Source organism: Otolemur garnettii, unplaced genomic scaffold (genome assembly GCF_000181295.1).
Source record: "Otolemur garnettii isolate 467f Iridium unplaced genomic scaffold, OtoGar3 scaffold00030, whole genome shotgun sequence".
Lineage (NCBI taxonomy): Eukaryota > Metazoa > Chordata > Mammalia > Primates > Galagidae > Otolemur > Otolemur garnettii.
In genome coordinates, this window is record NW_003852425.1 from 14,981,139 (window position 1) to 14,996,357 (window position 15,219).

Consider the following 15,219-nt stretch of genomic DNA (forward strand, 5'->3'; position numbering starts at 1 on the left):
GCTCTCTCAGACTTGGACCATGGGATGGGTTCTCTCAGACATGGATCATGGGATGGGTTCTCTCAGACGTGGATCATGAGATGGGCTCTCTCAGATGTGGATCATGGGATGGGCTCTCTCAGATGTGGATCATGGGATAGGTTCTCTCAGACGTGGATCATGGGATGTGCTCTCTCAGATATGGATCGTGGGATGGGTTCTCTCAGATGTGGATCATGGGATATGTTCTCTCAGATGTGAATCATGAGATGGGTTATCTCAGACATAGATGATGGGATGTGCTCTCTCAGACATGGATCATGGGATGGGCTCTCTCAGATATGGATCATGGGATGGGTTCTCTCAGATGTGGATCATAAGTTGGGCTCTCAGATGTGGATCATGGGATATGTTCTCTCAGATGTGAATCATGAGATGGGTTATCTCAGACATAGATCATGGGATGGGTTCTCTCAGATGTAGATCATAAGTTGGGCTCTCAGACATGGATCATGGGATGGGCTCTGTCAGACATGGATCATGGGGTGGGTTCTCTCAGATGTGGATCATAAGTTGGGCTCTCAGACATGGATCACAGGATGGGCTCTGTCAGACATGGATCATGGGATGTGTTCTCTCAGATGTGAATCATGAGATGGGTTATCTCAGACATAGATCATGGGATATGCTCTCTCAGATATGGATCATAGGTTGGGCTCTCAGATGTGGATCATGGGATAGGTTCTCTCAGACTGGGATCACGGGATAGGTTCTCTCAGAAGTGGATCATGGGATGGATTTTTTCAGATGTGGATCATAGGATGGAATCTCTCAGACATGGATCATAGGATGGGATTTCTCAGATGTGGATATAGGATGGGCTCTCTCAGACATGGATCATAGGATGGCTCTATGAGATCATAGGCTCTCTCATATGTGGAACATAGGATGGGTTTTCTCAGACGTGTCATAGGATAGGTTCTCTCAGAAGAGGCAGATTCAATGGGAAGGCTTCCCTGCATTATCTACCAGAAATATTAAATCAGTAGGTGGCTCCGCACCTATATCACCGTGGTTATGGCACCAGCCACATACACCTAGGATGGCAGGTTTGAACCTGGCCCAGGCCCACTAAACAACTGCAACAAAAATAGCCAAGTGTTATGGCAGGCACCTGTAGTCCCAGATACTTGGGAGGCTGAGGCAAGAGAATCACTTAAGCCCAAGAGTGTGTTCATCTTCTGAAAAGAGGAGACGCTGGTCTTACAGTGTCTTACTTAAGAACAACAGACCATACTCCTAATTTGCTAATCTCATTTGGTTCCTCAGAGGAAAAGGAAAATCCTTAACTACATAGTGACTATTAGAGAAGCACACAGGCCCCTGTGTAGAGTATTTGGTGGAGAATCTCTCTCAGAAGAGATGACTAAATGATTAGGGTTGTGAAGAGAGTGTATTTTAAGTGTTCTCACCACAATAAGTATATGAGGTAATATGTGTGTGTGTGAATTAGCCATTCCACAATGTAGACATATTTTAAAACATCATTTATCAACTATGTTGAAATGATAAATAAGATATGCAGTTTTTATTTATTAAAAACCAATGTATCTTAAAAATCGGTCTAATTTAAAAATGGGCAAGCGAGTTGAGTAGACATTTCTTCAAAGAAGCTATTACAAATTGCTGTTAGGCACATGAAAAGATGCTTTTCATGCCACTATTGTCACTATTCATTAGAGAAATGCAAACCCAAACCATAATGAGATTTTACTTCATACCCATAATCATGGATATTATAAAAAAAAAAAAAAGAAATAGTAAGTATTGACAAGGATGATGAGAAACCGAGACTCTTGTGCCCTCCTGGTGAGATGCCAAATGGTGTGCAATCCCTACAGAGCAAAGCACAGAAGTTCAAAACGTTTAAGATAGAATTACCATGTGGTCCAGCAACTCCACTTCGGGATACATGCTCCCCACAAACGAAAGCAGGAACTTGGACAGATATCTGTACACTCATGCTCACGGCAGCATTATTCACAATAGCCAAACAGTAGAGGCAACCCGAGTGCCATTAACAGGTGACTGGGTAAACGAAATGTGGTCTAGACATGTGATGGAATTTGATTTAGCCTCAAAAAGAAAGGAAATTCTGATACATACTACATAGCATGAATGAACCTTGAGATATTGCATCTGAGTGAAACAAGCCAGTTACAAAAGTGCCAATACTGTATGATTCCACTTATGAGAGGCACCTGTCAAAGTCACGGGACAGAAAGTATCCACAATGGTGCTCTCCAGGGATCTGGGCTGGGGAATGGGTAATTATTATTTATAGTAGAGAGTTTCAGTTTGATAAAATGAAAAAGTTCTAGAGATAAATGATGGTGATGGTTGCACTTAAAAATGGTTAAAACAGTCAATTTTTGGTTGTGTACATCTTACTACAGTTTTTTAAATTAAAAAAAGTTTCCATTAAAAATATTCAAATTCATCCTTTGATTTGGCTCCTCTCAGCAAGCTTCCCTCCTCCAACATTTCCATGATTGAGGGTGATAATCAAGGAAAAAGAGGTTATCAGGCTGACCTTGAGTTGAAGTCTGGCTCTGTCAAAGACTATTTTAGCTTCATGCATAAGAAAGTCATGCTTTAGTTTTCTCATATACTGCATAAAATACAGAGAGTAATTTATCTTCCCAAACCATGAGAATTAAATATGATAACATAAAAATGGCAAGCACGGAGACCAAAACCATCCTGTTTCTCACCCCAAATCATGTTGAGGGGGGAGGTGCATAGCACAGTGCCTGGTACACAAGAGTTGAACCTCATTAAATACTGGGGGAAAGAGCCACACAAAGCACTGTGTGTTTCAGCACTGAATTGTCTGGCACAGGCACACTTTGTAGGAAGATAGACGTTGTGATGGCTACCTGAGGTCAAGAAGACTTCAGGAAGGGAGAGGAATTCCAGCTGGATCTTGAAGAAAGATTAGAATGCAAATAGAAAGAAAAAAAATGAGAGGACACGAGTGATGAGGGGAGCTTGGTACAGGGAGGGAATGAGCGTGGCATGTCCTTGGGGTGCTGATGACTGTTGCTCAAATCGATAGCTACGGTAAGACCAGATGTGCAGAGGATTGTGAACAGGAGAACCTTGATTGGATATTTCTTGATGCATTCAGGAGTGTATCAATCTGGCTCCATTCAGGAGACAGAAATACAATGTGTTATTCAGGGTTCTCCAGAGAAAACAGGGCAAATACAGCATATATGTGTGTATACAGATGACTTTTTCTTAAATTTTAGATTAATATGAGGGTAGAAAGATAAGAACATGTAACATCCTTCAAACAACACAAGGATATCAACACCCCTGTACAGTCAAAAATCCTCATGTAATTTTTGGTGTTCCCCCAAAACTTAACTCCACGTTGACCCTTGAACACTGCAGGTTTGAAGTGCACAGGTCCACTTACGTATGTATTTTTATCATTATTATTATTATTATTTGCAGTTAGGGTAAACTCAAGTGTTGCATGTGTCCAACTATCAGTAATAAGGCTCTGGCCAACAGTTGGCTATCAGTAGTCACATTAGGGGGGAAGTCAAAAGTTACCAGCAGATTTTTTACCTCTTGGTGGCTGATGCCTCTAACTCCTGCATTGTTCAAGGGTCAACTTGTATTAGTAGCCTACTGTTGACCAGAAGCTGTTCTGGTAAGTTGGTTTTAGCAACACTTGAGCTGGCTGTAAAAATGAAGAAATCTGCATACAGTGACCCATGCATTTCAAAGTCATGTTAAGAATCACCTGTGTATCTACATGTACATACATACATATACATACGTATATATCTGTATATATCACACACACATGTAAAGAGAGGGAGAAAGAGACAGAGAGAGGCAGGGAGAGATTTTAAGGAATTGGTTCATGTAATCGTGAGGCCTAGTAAGTTTGAATTCTGCAGGGCAAGAATTCTCCAGGCAGACTGGAGATCAGGAAAAAGTGGATCCTGTGCTCTGAATTCTCAAAGTTGGCTGGAGGCATAATTCTCTTTCTCTGGAGGACCTGAGACTTTTTCTTGTCAGGTCCTGGACTGGATCACACCCACTCTAACTATAGAGGGTAACCTGTTTGACTCATAGTCTGCTGGTTTCAATGCTAATGTCTCAACAGCATCTTCACAGCAATATCTGGACTTGGTTCTAGTGACACATCTGGATGCCAACACCCTAGTCAGGTTGATACACAGACTAATTTAAACATCAGAAACTTAATATAAAAAACTATTAACCAATGACAAAAGAGCAATCATAAAAGTAAAAAGAGAACTCAAAAACATTCCTTTAAAAGGAGAGTTCCCAAGGAAGCCTGCATTGGAAAGTGCGCATTTAGAGTTCACTGGAGAAGTTTGGTCACAGTCCATGAGACAATGAAGAATTCTGCTGGATTGCCTGGCTAGAGCTGGCCCGTGGTTTCTGGGCAAGCAGAAACAACCTGCTGAGTCAGCTGAGGCAGGGCTGCTAAACAGGTGTGCAGTGAGCCAGGAGTCCTGGGGACCACAGGAGTCCAGTGGGGGTGTGAGGTCCAGAGAGCCTAGTGGCTGCATCAGGACAGCCTACTGCAGGGCTCAGGTGAGCCAAGGCTGAGGCGTGGGCATGCAGAGGGTGCGTGTTCAGAAGGTGCTGGGCACCTCCGTGGGTGCTGTGAGACTGGCAGCTAGAAGGGCCTCTCTCTTTAGGAACTGGGTATACTTCGGGGTATTTCTCAGGCAAGGGGCCCCAGTTTCCTGTATATCCCGCCCTATAGGGCTGAGGACAGAGTTTGTGCAGCAGAAATCTGAGTGAGAGAACAGGTCTGCACATCTGGGGCTCCCCGCTATGACACCACTGCCCAAAATCAGAGCTGGGGGAGACCATGGAGAAGCTGCATCTTATAAGCACATAGCCCTGGAGAAAACCCCAAGGCCCGAGCAGTAAGGAAAAGATGAAACATTCTCTAGGCACCCTCTGACCCTCCCATGAGAACCAGGAAGAAGAGGTTTTTCCCTACAATTTCTCTCCAGTGCTCTGTACTGGCAAAGTTTTACTTCATGCCAAATGAAAAAGGAAAAGTATTTGAAGGTCACAGTTTCATTTTCACAAATCAGACAACAAAGTGTGAATCCAGAGCTGAGAGGCAACGAATTTGCAGCTGGCACCATGAACGTGCACTGGAAGCTGACTGTGGGGCAGACACTCTCAGACCACCCGGACCAGACCACCAAGAGGCTGGCACTGAGGAGCTCGACCAGGAGCCTCTGTCACACACAGGCGTGAGATGTCCAGGCCTTGGATCAAAGTGACATCCCCAGAAACTACAGGGAAGGGTGATGTGAGACAATTCAAAGGAAAAGCAGAATTTTTCCTTCAGGTTATCCTAATTTACAAAAATTTAAAAGTAGGGGGATCTTAAAAGAGATTAGAGAAAGAAAACCACTGTTCCTCTATCAGACATGCAAACAAGTCATCATGTGTACAGATAAGCATCTGAATCCATAGAGAACCTGAACACTCCCTCTTAGGAGAACCAGGTCCCTTCTTTCATAAGAGGGGCAGAATAGGCCAAACAAAGACTATAGTAATAGTGGATGTGCTAGACTTGGAAAAATCCAGGGATCTAAGGCCATGGCTAGGAAAGGGGGCTGAGGAGTTGTTAAGAACAAGAGAAGCCTAAAGCTAGGAAATCAGTGTAAGGGTAAAGGCCACGAGAACCTGAGCGTCTCACACAGTCTGTGACAGAAGGTGCAGACACACTCAGGACGCCCCGGGATGGAGGGAGGTAGGGCAGGGAGGAGGGAAAGTCCCCTGATCCAGGTGTGGGAGGGGCAGTGTTTGGCAAAGGCCCAAAGGCCCCTCAGGATGTGATCACAGAGGAAAGAAGACCCAGTGGGAAGGGCCTGGCTCTCTCAGGTAAGTTGGCCTTTATCTGTGGATGTGAAGAGAGTCTCACTCCAAGTTTAACCAAAGACAAGTGCTGAATCCTTCAAATCTCTGAATCTGGGGTGGGCTCAAACATTCGCTGGGTTTCACCACCTGAATTACAGGAATCCAGGTTGAGGAGCCAGCTAGTTAGATCCTGATAACTCCCTTTCAAGATGGAAAAATGAAGGTTCTGGGCCTCCCATGGCTCTCTGCCATCTGCCCCAGTCCCACCCTCACGTTTGCCCGGACCCCAGCCTAGCCCAGGCCTCCTCCTGGCACGACCACCACTGGTGGGGGGGCAGGACCTTTTTCTCACAGCTTCCCTGACTCCTAAGGACACCGGAGTGCTGCTTTACTCTCACGTAGACTGAGACTGGGCCCCAAAGTAGGAAAGAAACAACCTTCATCCAACAGCTGTGTGACAACAGCTTTACACAGATGAGCTCATCTTCACAAAGGAATATGCCGTTTATAAACGAAAACACTGAGATTTAGGGAGACTTAAGCCCTTACCCTTGTTCAAAGAGTCTGTAACTCCTAAGGAGGAAAAAAACACAAAAATAGGAAATTAAATAATGTCACCCTACTACCCACATTTACGTTGATTCATTAACTACTTCTCTAGATTCTTATTCTTCACTTCCTTTATAGTGATGGAAAGTAGTGTATATATACATGTCAGTGCATGAGGTCTGACCATTAAGTGCATGAACCCCCTGCACTTGTGTTGGCAGCACTGTACAGACAACTCAGTGAGGTTTCATGACCTTGGTCTATCAGCACCTCACAGCTATGTTTGCCTTGAAGTGTCTTGCTCAGTGGCGTTCATTATTGTTGTGTGTTTTTATGTGCCTGCCATAAGATGAAAGCTCTGATGGCCAGAAAAAGAGTTCCTAAATTGCTTTGAAGGGTAGACCAGGTGTTCGGGACAGTATGTAGCTTCACAAGGGGAGGTAACTTTGAAAGTGGCCGTGGTGAGGTTCAGCAATGAGGCATGTAGCCCTTTTTCTAAGATGAGTTCACAAACTTAGTTGTTGGACTTTCACATACATGAAGCACCAGGCAGGGTTCTGAACATTTTATACACATGCTAACTCAATCCTTACAATAACCCTTCTACAAATAAAAAACTGGGGCACAGAGAGAGTAAGTCATGTGCCTAAGGTCACACAAGTGACCTAATAAGTGGCACAGTGAAATTTCAAACTCAGCTCATGTGCACTAAAGTCCATCTACAAATGAACAATACAAAGAACACAGAGGGGGACCTCTTAGGACTCGCATCTGATTGCAGATTACGATGCCGAACATCTTCTTTTACGACTAACTTGGTAACTCTCTGGCAACTTTTAAGGAAGTCACACTGCGGCTGTGTTTTACTGCTCTATAGTCTTTCTGCTGTGATGAAAGTACCAAGTGTCGTCATAGTCTCACGGATAGTTTATGGTGACAACTGAGCCATGCAATTTGGGCCAGAAATGTCTCTTCAAAGCTGTCGAGCCTCGGTGGCCCAGACTCCAACACCATAACATCCCTGCCAGTGGCTGACTCTCCACAGGAAGCCTGTCTGGGCACATCACGATGCATTGGTCCCCCCCCACACGAACTCCCTGAACTCCAAGACCTGCTTGTGCTTCTTGGAGCCTGAGTCTCCCTGTTGTCAGGAAATGATGTGATGCAGCATAAATTCATCACTGCTGAAAAATGATTCCCCACTCAGGAAAACTAAGAAGAAAAGCACAGAATTCTGAGTTTGCAGCTAGGCATCTTTATAAAAGTGGAGAAAGATCAGTAACCATATTTACTCACACACTTCCTTTTCAACTAGAGAGTTGCTACAACTTTGGTGGCAGTGAAACTGTCTTCATCTCGATTTCTTGATAAAAGCGATTAGAGAAAAATCACCAGGCTGTGACAGGGAACATGGTTCCATCTGAGCAAGGCTCTGACTTCATGCTCATCTGACCTTCTGTTCTCTGTTCTTCATCCATCCTTTCTTACAGAGGAAAAAAGAAGCATGCAGAAATAAACAAACACATGCATGCATGCGTGATTGCATAGTGAGGGGCCTGCAGTACAGAAATAAACACGTGCATGCATGTGTGATCGTGTAGTGAGGGGCCTGCAGTGCAGAGTCAGGAATTCTGTTCATTCACAGGACAGAGACAGCAAAGCTCCCTGCAGCAAAGGCGTTCCACATCTCTCCTTCCTCTTCCTCATGAGACTTCACCATCCCCTGATTCTATCGCCAATGTTGTAGACAGAGGCCATCGTCCCCTAGTTCTCAGGGAGTGACGGTTCTCAGCCACTGACAGGGGTAGGGGTGCCTCCAAACTGCCACCTGGAGACAAAGTGCCCTCAGAATCATTAGTAAGGCTCTGAGGGACGCTCGTTCCTCAAGTTTGCTTTGGCCTCGCAGCGCTCAATCCGTCCCGGGACGTGCCCCACGCACCCTCTCACATGGCATTGGTGTGCTTCCTCTCCCTTCAGTCTGTCCTGGCTCCACCTTCTCCACTGAGACTTGGCTCCTGCTTGGGCCTGACGATGCCTTTACCTCCTGCTCACTGTGTGGATTTGCGTCCAGATGAAATGAAGCATCTCAGTGCCACTTCCCATCCTTCCCCTTTTCTCAGATGAGGAAGCCTAGCAACAACAAAAACATTTCTAACATGTTCAAACTGAAATTTTCTCTGAAACAAATAATTTGTAAACAACTAGAGGTGATTTATTTTTAGCAGAGAGACTAAGTTTCAGAGTCTCAAATGTCTTCATCTGTGTTTTTCTTTATAGAAATAATTTAATTGGGACGTATGCTTACTCTGGGTTGAGTTTTTGTCATTACTGTTAACTATTTCTTTTCTGAGAAGTCTGATCTTTGATATTATTTCTGCAGAAATAATATTTCCTTTTACAATGTCAATGTTATCTAAGGCCAACCCGCACACACAGCCCCTGTTCCTTTATTCTCAGTCTGTTGCTTTTGGGCCGCACTGAGCCATTCCCTGGCAAACCCCGTCAGTGTCCCCGCTGTTAATCAACCCACACACATGAAGCAGCTGGATGTATGACTCAGCTCATGTATGACTCGGAAAAATGAAGCTGGAACTGGAGCTTTTCTGCATCTCACAAAGGAAAATATAAAGTTATGGGAAACCAGAGTCTTAAAAAACATCTTCTCTGTCCTCAACACTGACATAAGAAAGCCTTGGTGGAGCTGGATGGAAGGATTCCGGCACAATCATTTTAATAGTTATTGCCAAACCAAGCGATTGAGTTTTTCTTAAGGCAGGAGTTAAAAAACCCCAAGTGTAGAGCAGTAAGATAGACGAGGGAGTGTAGTTGTCCTTTACACACAGAAAATTTTCGATTGGGGGATACAACACTGTAATTCAAGCAAAATTAGGATGAGACTAAATGAAGAATCTTGTCCTGCCCCTGATTCTTCTCATGAGTGGAAATACAGGTGCTTGAGTGGTGAGATGGAGAGAGAAAGGTGAGCCGAGTGGGCAGGGCTGTAGGAGCACCCGCACCTGTGCACGGCACTGTGTCCGCGGAGTCCTTGCAGATGCTCCCGGGCCACTGCAGGCTCACAGGCAGCAGCAGGGATTATTAACAACAGGCCGTGTGAGAGACCAGCCCTAGCTTTTGATTCCAGTCCACTCACCAGTCACTCATTCCTCTCATACCATTGTGACTTGAGCAGAATGGAAAGATCTCATAAGTGACGTCAGGTGCTCTTCCTGGCTGTGTCATGTGCCACACGAGTGAGCTCTGTTGGGTCCTCCTACAGCATAGGACGGGGGTGAACACGGGCAGTGCCGGAGCAGCCCAACAGCACTGATACTGATAGAACAACATACCACATTATCCCATCTGTATCTGGATCCACAGGGAAGAAGACCCAGCGAGCTCTTGCTCTTAGCAAATGAACACCCCTGTCATTTACCAACAGGGTAAAATGTCCAGGATTTACTTGTGTGTTCTCACTTATTTTATTTTAGATGCTCCTGGTAAAAGGACATAAATAATTAGCCACTCTGTGTCACCATACAAAGTTTTTGTCTTTACTAAAGCAAATGAAAGCATATTCTGGTGTCTCATATCATATTGGCCATCTACAATTATTATAAGATATGCTACTTTCCTGATATTCAACAAAACAGATCAAAATTCTAAATCTCTAACTCTATTCCAGGGAAGCTGATGCCATCTGGAGATACATTGCCTTCTGAAATGTTAGTACCACAGCTTTCAAATGCTGACTTGAGAGCCAGCAGTCCTCCAAATTCCAGAGGCCCCAAAGCCAGGGATTGGGTACAAGTAGTTTGGGAAAACAGAGTTAGAACATCAGAGCCTACGTTCCATCTTGTTTCTGTCTATGTAACCTTAGGCCATCTAATTGAACCTCATTTTCTTCCTTTAGAGAATGAGGGTAATACTAGCTTCCTACTTCATACGGAATTTATGAAGAATGAAGAGGACAGTTCCTGAAAATGCCAGACCGCTATGTGACATTGCTTTTAGTTAAAATATATCCTTCTGTCCACCCACCTGTGAGTTGCGATGTGTTTTGCTTTGTGTCTGTGCACGCGCATACATATACATACACATGTATTCGGAGGGTAAGAGCGGCCGGAGTTTTCATCAGCATCTGAAGAAGTTCACTACCTAAACTGGTTAACAGTCTTGAGGTCAGAGACACATCTCTGCAATACACATGTGCACAGGCCCAGACAGCATGTGTGAGCTAAGACGCTGAGATTTAAAGGCACAGGCTCGTTATGCAACAAGAACTTATTAGGTGCCCAAGTAAATGCACGGTAGTAATGGGAAGCACATAAACCTTCTTCTTACTAACTTGTATCCCTTTTCATTTATCATTTGATTATCATTTGATTGATGTTTTTCTCATAGAATAAATATTCAAAAGACATTCCACCAAAGAAAAAATATTTCAACTGTGAAGATGTATCAATGATTAGTAAACACCTTACATTGTGCTCTCACCATCAGTCATCAGAAAAATGAAATGAAAAGCACAATGAGATAACACCCACTAGAATTGCAACTATTTAAAAAATAGACGTTCCCAACCATGGGTGAACCTGAGAAACACACCTGCTGGTGGGGATGTAAAAAGGCACAGCCACTGTGGAAAACAGTCGGGCAGTGTCCTGTAAAGATAAAGATGAACTTACCGTATGACTCAGCGTTCTTGCTCTTGGCAATCTGCCAAAGAGAAATGAAAGCCCGTGCCCACACAAAGACCTGCCCAACATGAGAAGTAAAGATGTCATCAACTTGTGAAAGCATTAAAAAAGGCCTATCCAGGTAAGACGATATAATTCAGCAAAAGAAAGGAATGAAGTACTGATACGTCATGATGAAACTGGAAGATATTACACTAAGTGAAACAAGCCACTCACAAATGATCACGTCTGCATGAGAGTGTTTATATGAAATGTCCAGAAGTGGGAAATGCATAAGGACACAAAGCTTTTTGTTGTTGTTGCCTGTGATGATAGAGTGGGGCAGCGACAATGGCAACTGAGTGCAAACAGGTTTAAAGGACATTTTGGAGCTACTGGGAAAGTTCTAAAACTGGATTATGGTGATAGTTTCCTAACTCTATGAAATTCATTAAAATCATGGAATTGTGCACGTACAATGAGTGACTTCATGGCATGTAAATCGTATTTCAGGGCAGATGTTTTTGAAAGGATACAATCATAGATGGGACGTTTTGAGATATATTGTTATATAACTACAAATAGCATAATACTTACTTGTAAGATGATTTTGTTTTTCATACATGTTATGATATTTTAAACTACTGTCCTTTACAGAAAAGTATTCTTTTAAAAACTTTTTTAAAATTCAGATTAATATGAGGGTGCGAATGATTAGGTGATACTGTTTGTGTATCTAAGTTGTGTTTGAGGCAGTTGTGCCCTTCGTCCTGGGGTGTGCTGCGCACCCTGGGGTGTCTGTCAGGTGACAGCTCACCAATCCCCGCCCTTCCTCTCCTTTTCCATTTCCCTCCATCCTCTCTCCCCATTTGAATATACTTGTGTTATTCTCTTGTATGACATGTAGTTATTTTTCTATTCGATTATTCATAGTAGTATTGAACACATTGAATACTTGCATTTCCATTCTGTGATACTTTACTAAGAAGAATGTGTTCCAACTCCACTCGGGTAAATACAAAAAATGTAAAGTCTCCATCTATTTTACAGCTGAATAGTATTTCATGGTACACAGCTACCACAGCTTGCTAATCCATTCCTGGGTTGATGGGCATTTGGGTTGGCAGTTATGAACTGCACCACAATAAACATTCTAATGCAAATATCCTTGTGATAAAATGATTTACTAGGGTAGATTCCTGGTAATGGAATGGTGGGATCAAATGGAATGTCTACATTTAGCTCTTTGAAATTCTCCATATTTCTTCCCATAAAGGCTGTAGAATGTGTTCCCTTCTCTCCACATCCACACTGACATGTGCAGCTTTGATATTTTGTGATGTACTCTATTCTCACTGGGGTTAGGTGGTCTCTCGGGGTGGTTTTGATTTGCATTTCTCTCATGATCAGGGACAATGAGCATTTTTTTCAAATGTTTCTTAGCTGTTTGCCTGTCTTCTTTAGAGGAGGTTCTGTTCCTGTCTCTTGCCCAATGATAGATGGAATTGTTTAAAAGAAAAATATTCTTTATACTTTCCATGCATCAATTTCTTTTTCTTTCTTTCTTTTTTTTTTTTAATTCAGTTTTTGGCCAGGGCTAGGTTTGAACCCACCACCTCTGGCATATGGGGGTGGTGCCCTACTCCTTTGAGCCACAGGCACTGCCCTTTCTTTCTTTTTTTTTTTTTTAAGAGACAGAGTTTCATTGTGTTGCCCTCAGTAGAGTGTTGTGGCATCACAGCTCACAGCAACCTCAAACTCTTGGGCTTAAGTGATTCTCTTGCCTCAGCCTCCCAAGCGGCTGGGACCACAGGTGAACAGCACAATGCCTGGCTATTTTTTTGTTGCAGTTGTTTAGCTGGCCCGAGCCAGGCTCAAACTCGCCCCCTCAGTGCATGTGGCTAGGGCCGTAACCACTATGCTATGGGCACCAAGCCCATGTATGTTTCCTGATCTGAATGATGGCGATGATAAGAGTAACTACCTCATGAGAATTTGTGGAGATAAACCAGTTAATAGATGTAAGAATTTGGAAGAGGGCCTGACCCACAACAGACATGGAGTACGTGATAGTTATAAGTACTAACTAGAGATACGACATCACTACCAACCATGTATATTTTGTGATATCAGTTTCTTTTGATATTCTTTTTCTCTGATGTGAAAAAATGGGCATTAATAATTAAATGATACTCTCCCAAGCTGGCATAATTAAAATCTATATAAATAGAGGTTATTCAAAAAGGATGTGGAAGAAAATCATAGCTAGAAAACTTTGCATTCCATGGACCATATCATAGAGAACAAATCTCTTCTCTATGAAACAATCTATACAATCTATAAAAATCCATTGGTTTTATTTTCATTTCAGAACCAAAAGACAGTGATTTTCATCATTCTTTCCCCATCCTTTTCTCCCTCATCTGTTTGGTGATGGTGCCCTCACTGAATGTCTTCCTTATCAATTACAGGATGAAGGGAAATGGCCGCCTCTAGAGAAAATAAAATTAGAAGGTGCAGAAGTCGGCATTGATAGCAGCTTAGGAAAACCATTTGTGTTTAACTGTGTGCCTCAATCTGGAAATAGGACTTTTTGCCTCTGTGCAACCTCAAACCAAGAAATGAAAAGGTAATTCATTCATCTTTCAGCTTACCGGTTTCACTTTGAAGGGGAATGTTTTCCAACAGCAGCCTCATGGATTCTAAGGCTCAATGTAGAAAAGGGGAACCACGTACCCATAGCATGAGCCAATGAGCTGCCCTTTCCCTGGGAATGAGACACGTGGGTCTCCGTCATTCTCTCAGTTCTACATCTCCATGTTTCCTACAAAGCACGATACTGCCAAGGGGCTTATCAGCTTCCCCAGAAGTTGCCCCTTTACATATTTTAAGGCAATTTGATGAATAATCTCAATTACAGAAGCAGTTTACTAGGTCATGAAGATGCCCAAGAGCCCATCGATCCACAAATGGATCAATGAATTGTGGTATATGTACACCATGGAATACTATGCAGCCATTAAGAAAGATGGAGACCAGGATTACAATCTAAAATGCTGTAGTGAGATGAGCAAAGTTATATGAAAAGTAACGTAGCTCTGTGGGCAGCTGTGTCCGGCTGATGCCGTGTGAGTGACATGAATGTCAGGGCAGCATGGTGTGTGCCTTCCAAGAGGGCGGCCTGTGAGCTCCAACCAGTCAGCCACCATGACCACTACTCAGTGGGTGTCTCTGGGGAATGGAGATCATTGGTCTGTGGCTGTGTCAGCTGGATCATGGTGAAGGTACTGCTTCCTTAGAGTGGAGGAGGGAGTAAGCCACAGACAGGTAGTGGATTGACAGCGATCAGTAGCGATGGCACATCTCCTTCAGAGAACTGGGACCCAGATCCTATCTGAAGGAGTCATCAGTATGAAATCTGTAAGGTAAATTATGCTGTCCTTGTTTGTGGACGTTATGCATCTGAATACATCCTGCTTCAAAGGACAAATGGGAAAACATGGTGCTAGTGACTTATATTTCAGTTCAGGCACAAAATATTTATTGGACACCTATGATGTCCAAGATGCTATTTTAAGGTCTCTATGGATTATTAGTATGGTGAAGAACCAATCATTACCTTTAAAAAGCCCTGTAAAGTAAGAAGTTACGGCGTTTGTTCCAACATTTTGAATGGAAATAGAAAGTGAGAAGTGTCCTGGGAGAGGCAGAGGGGGGCACCGGGACTGAGAGTGCAAGGAGGGCTACTGGACAGGAGAGGCAGTGGGGGGTACCAGGACTGAGAGCCGGGGAGGGCTGCTGGACATGGCCGTGTGTATGGTGTGTGGCTGAGGACTGGGCAAGCCTACAAAAGAATAAATGGACCTAAGAGGGCAGAGGAAAGAGATCAGTGTTTGGGGAGGAGCACAAGCCATGTGACATGACGGGAAGTTCAGGGTTATGAGAGAAAATTAGAAAAGATTGGTGAGATGGGTAGGTGGATAGATCTGGCTCAGGAGGTGGGTGGGTGGATGGGTGGATAGACCTGGCTCAGGAGGTAGGTGGGTGGGTGGATAGACCTGGCTCAGGAGGTGGGTGG

The 15,219-nt window shown here is 43.6% G+C and overlaps 1 protein-coding gene across 1 annotated transcript in view; it reads left to right on the forward strand.

The window, feature by feature from the left end:
* The window catches only part of LOC111725036, a 111,122-nt gene that overhangs the window by 76,371 nt on the left and 19,532 nt on the right, over positions 1–15,219 (forward strand). Inside the window, exon 7 of the mRNA XM_023512728.1 lies at positions 13,613–13,770. Coding sequence (XP_023368496.1) covers positions 13,613–13,770 — 158 coding nt within the window. The remainder of the gene's footprint in view (positions 1–13,612; positions 13,771–15,219) is intronic.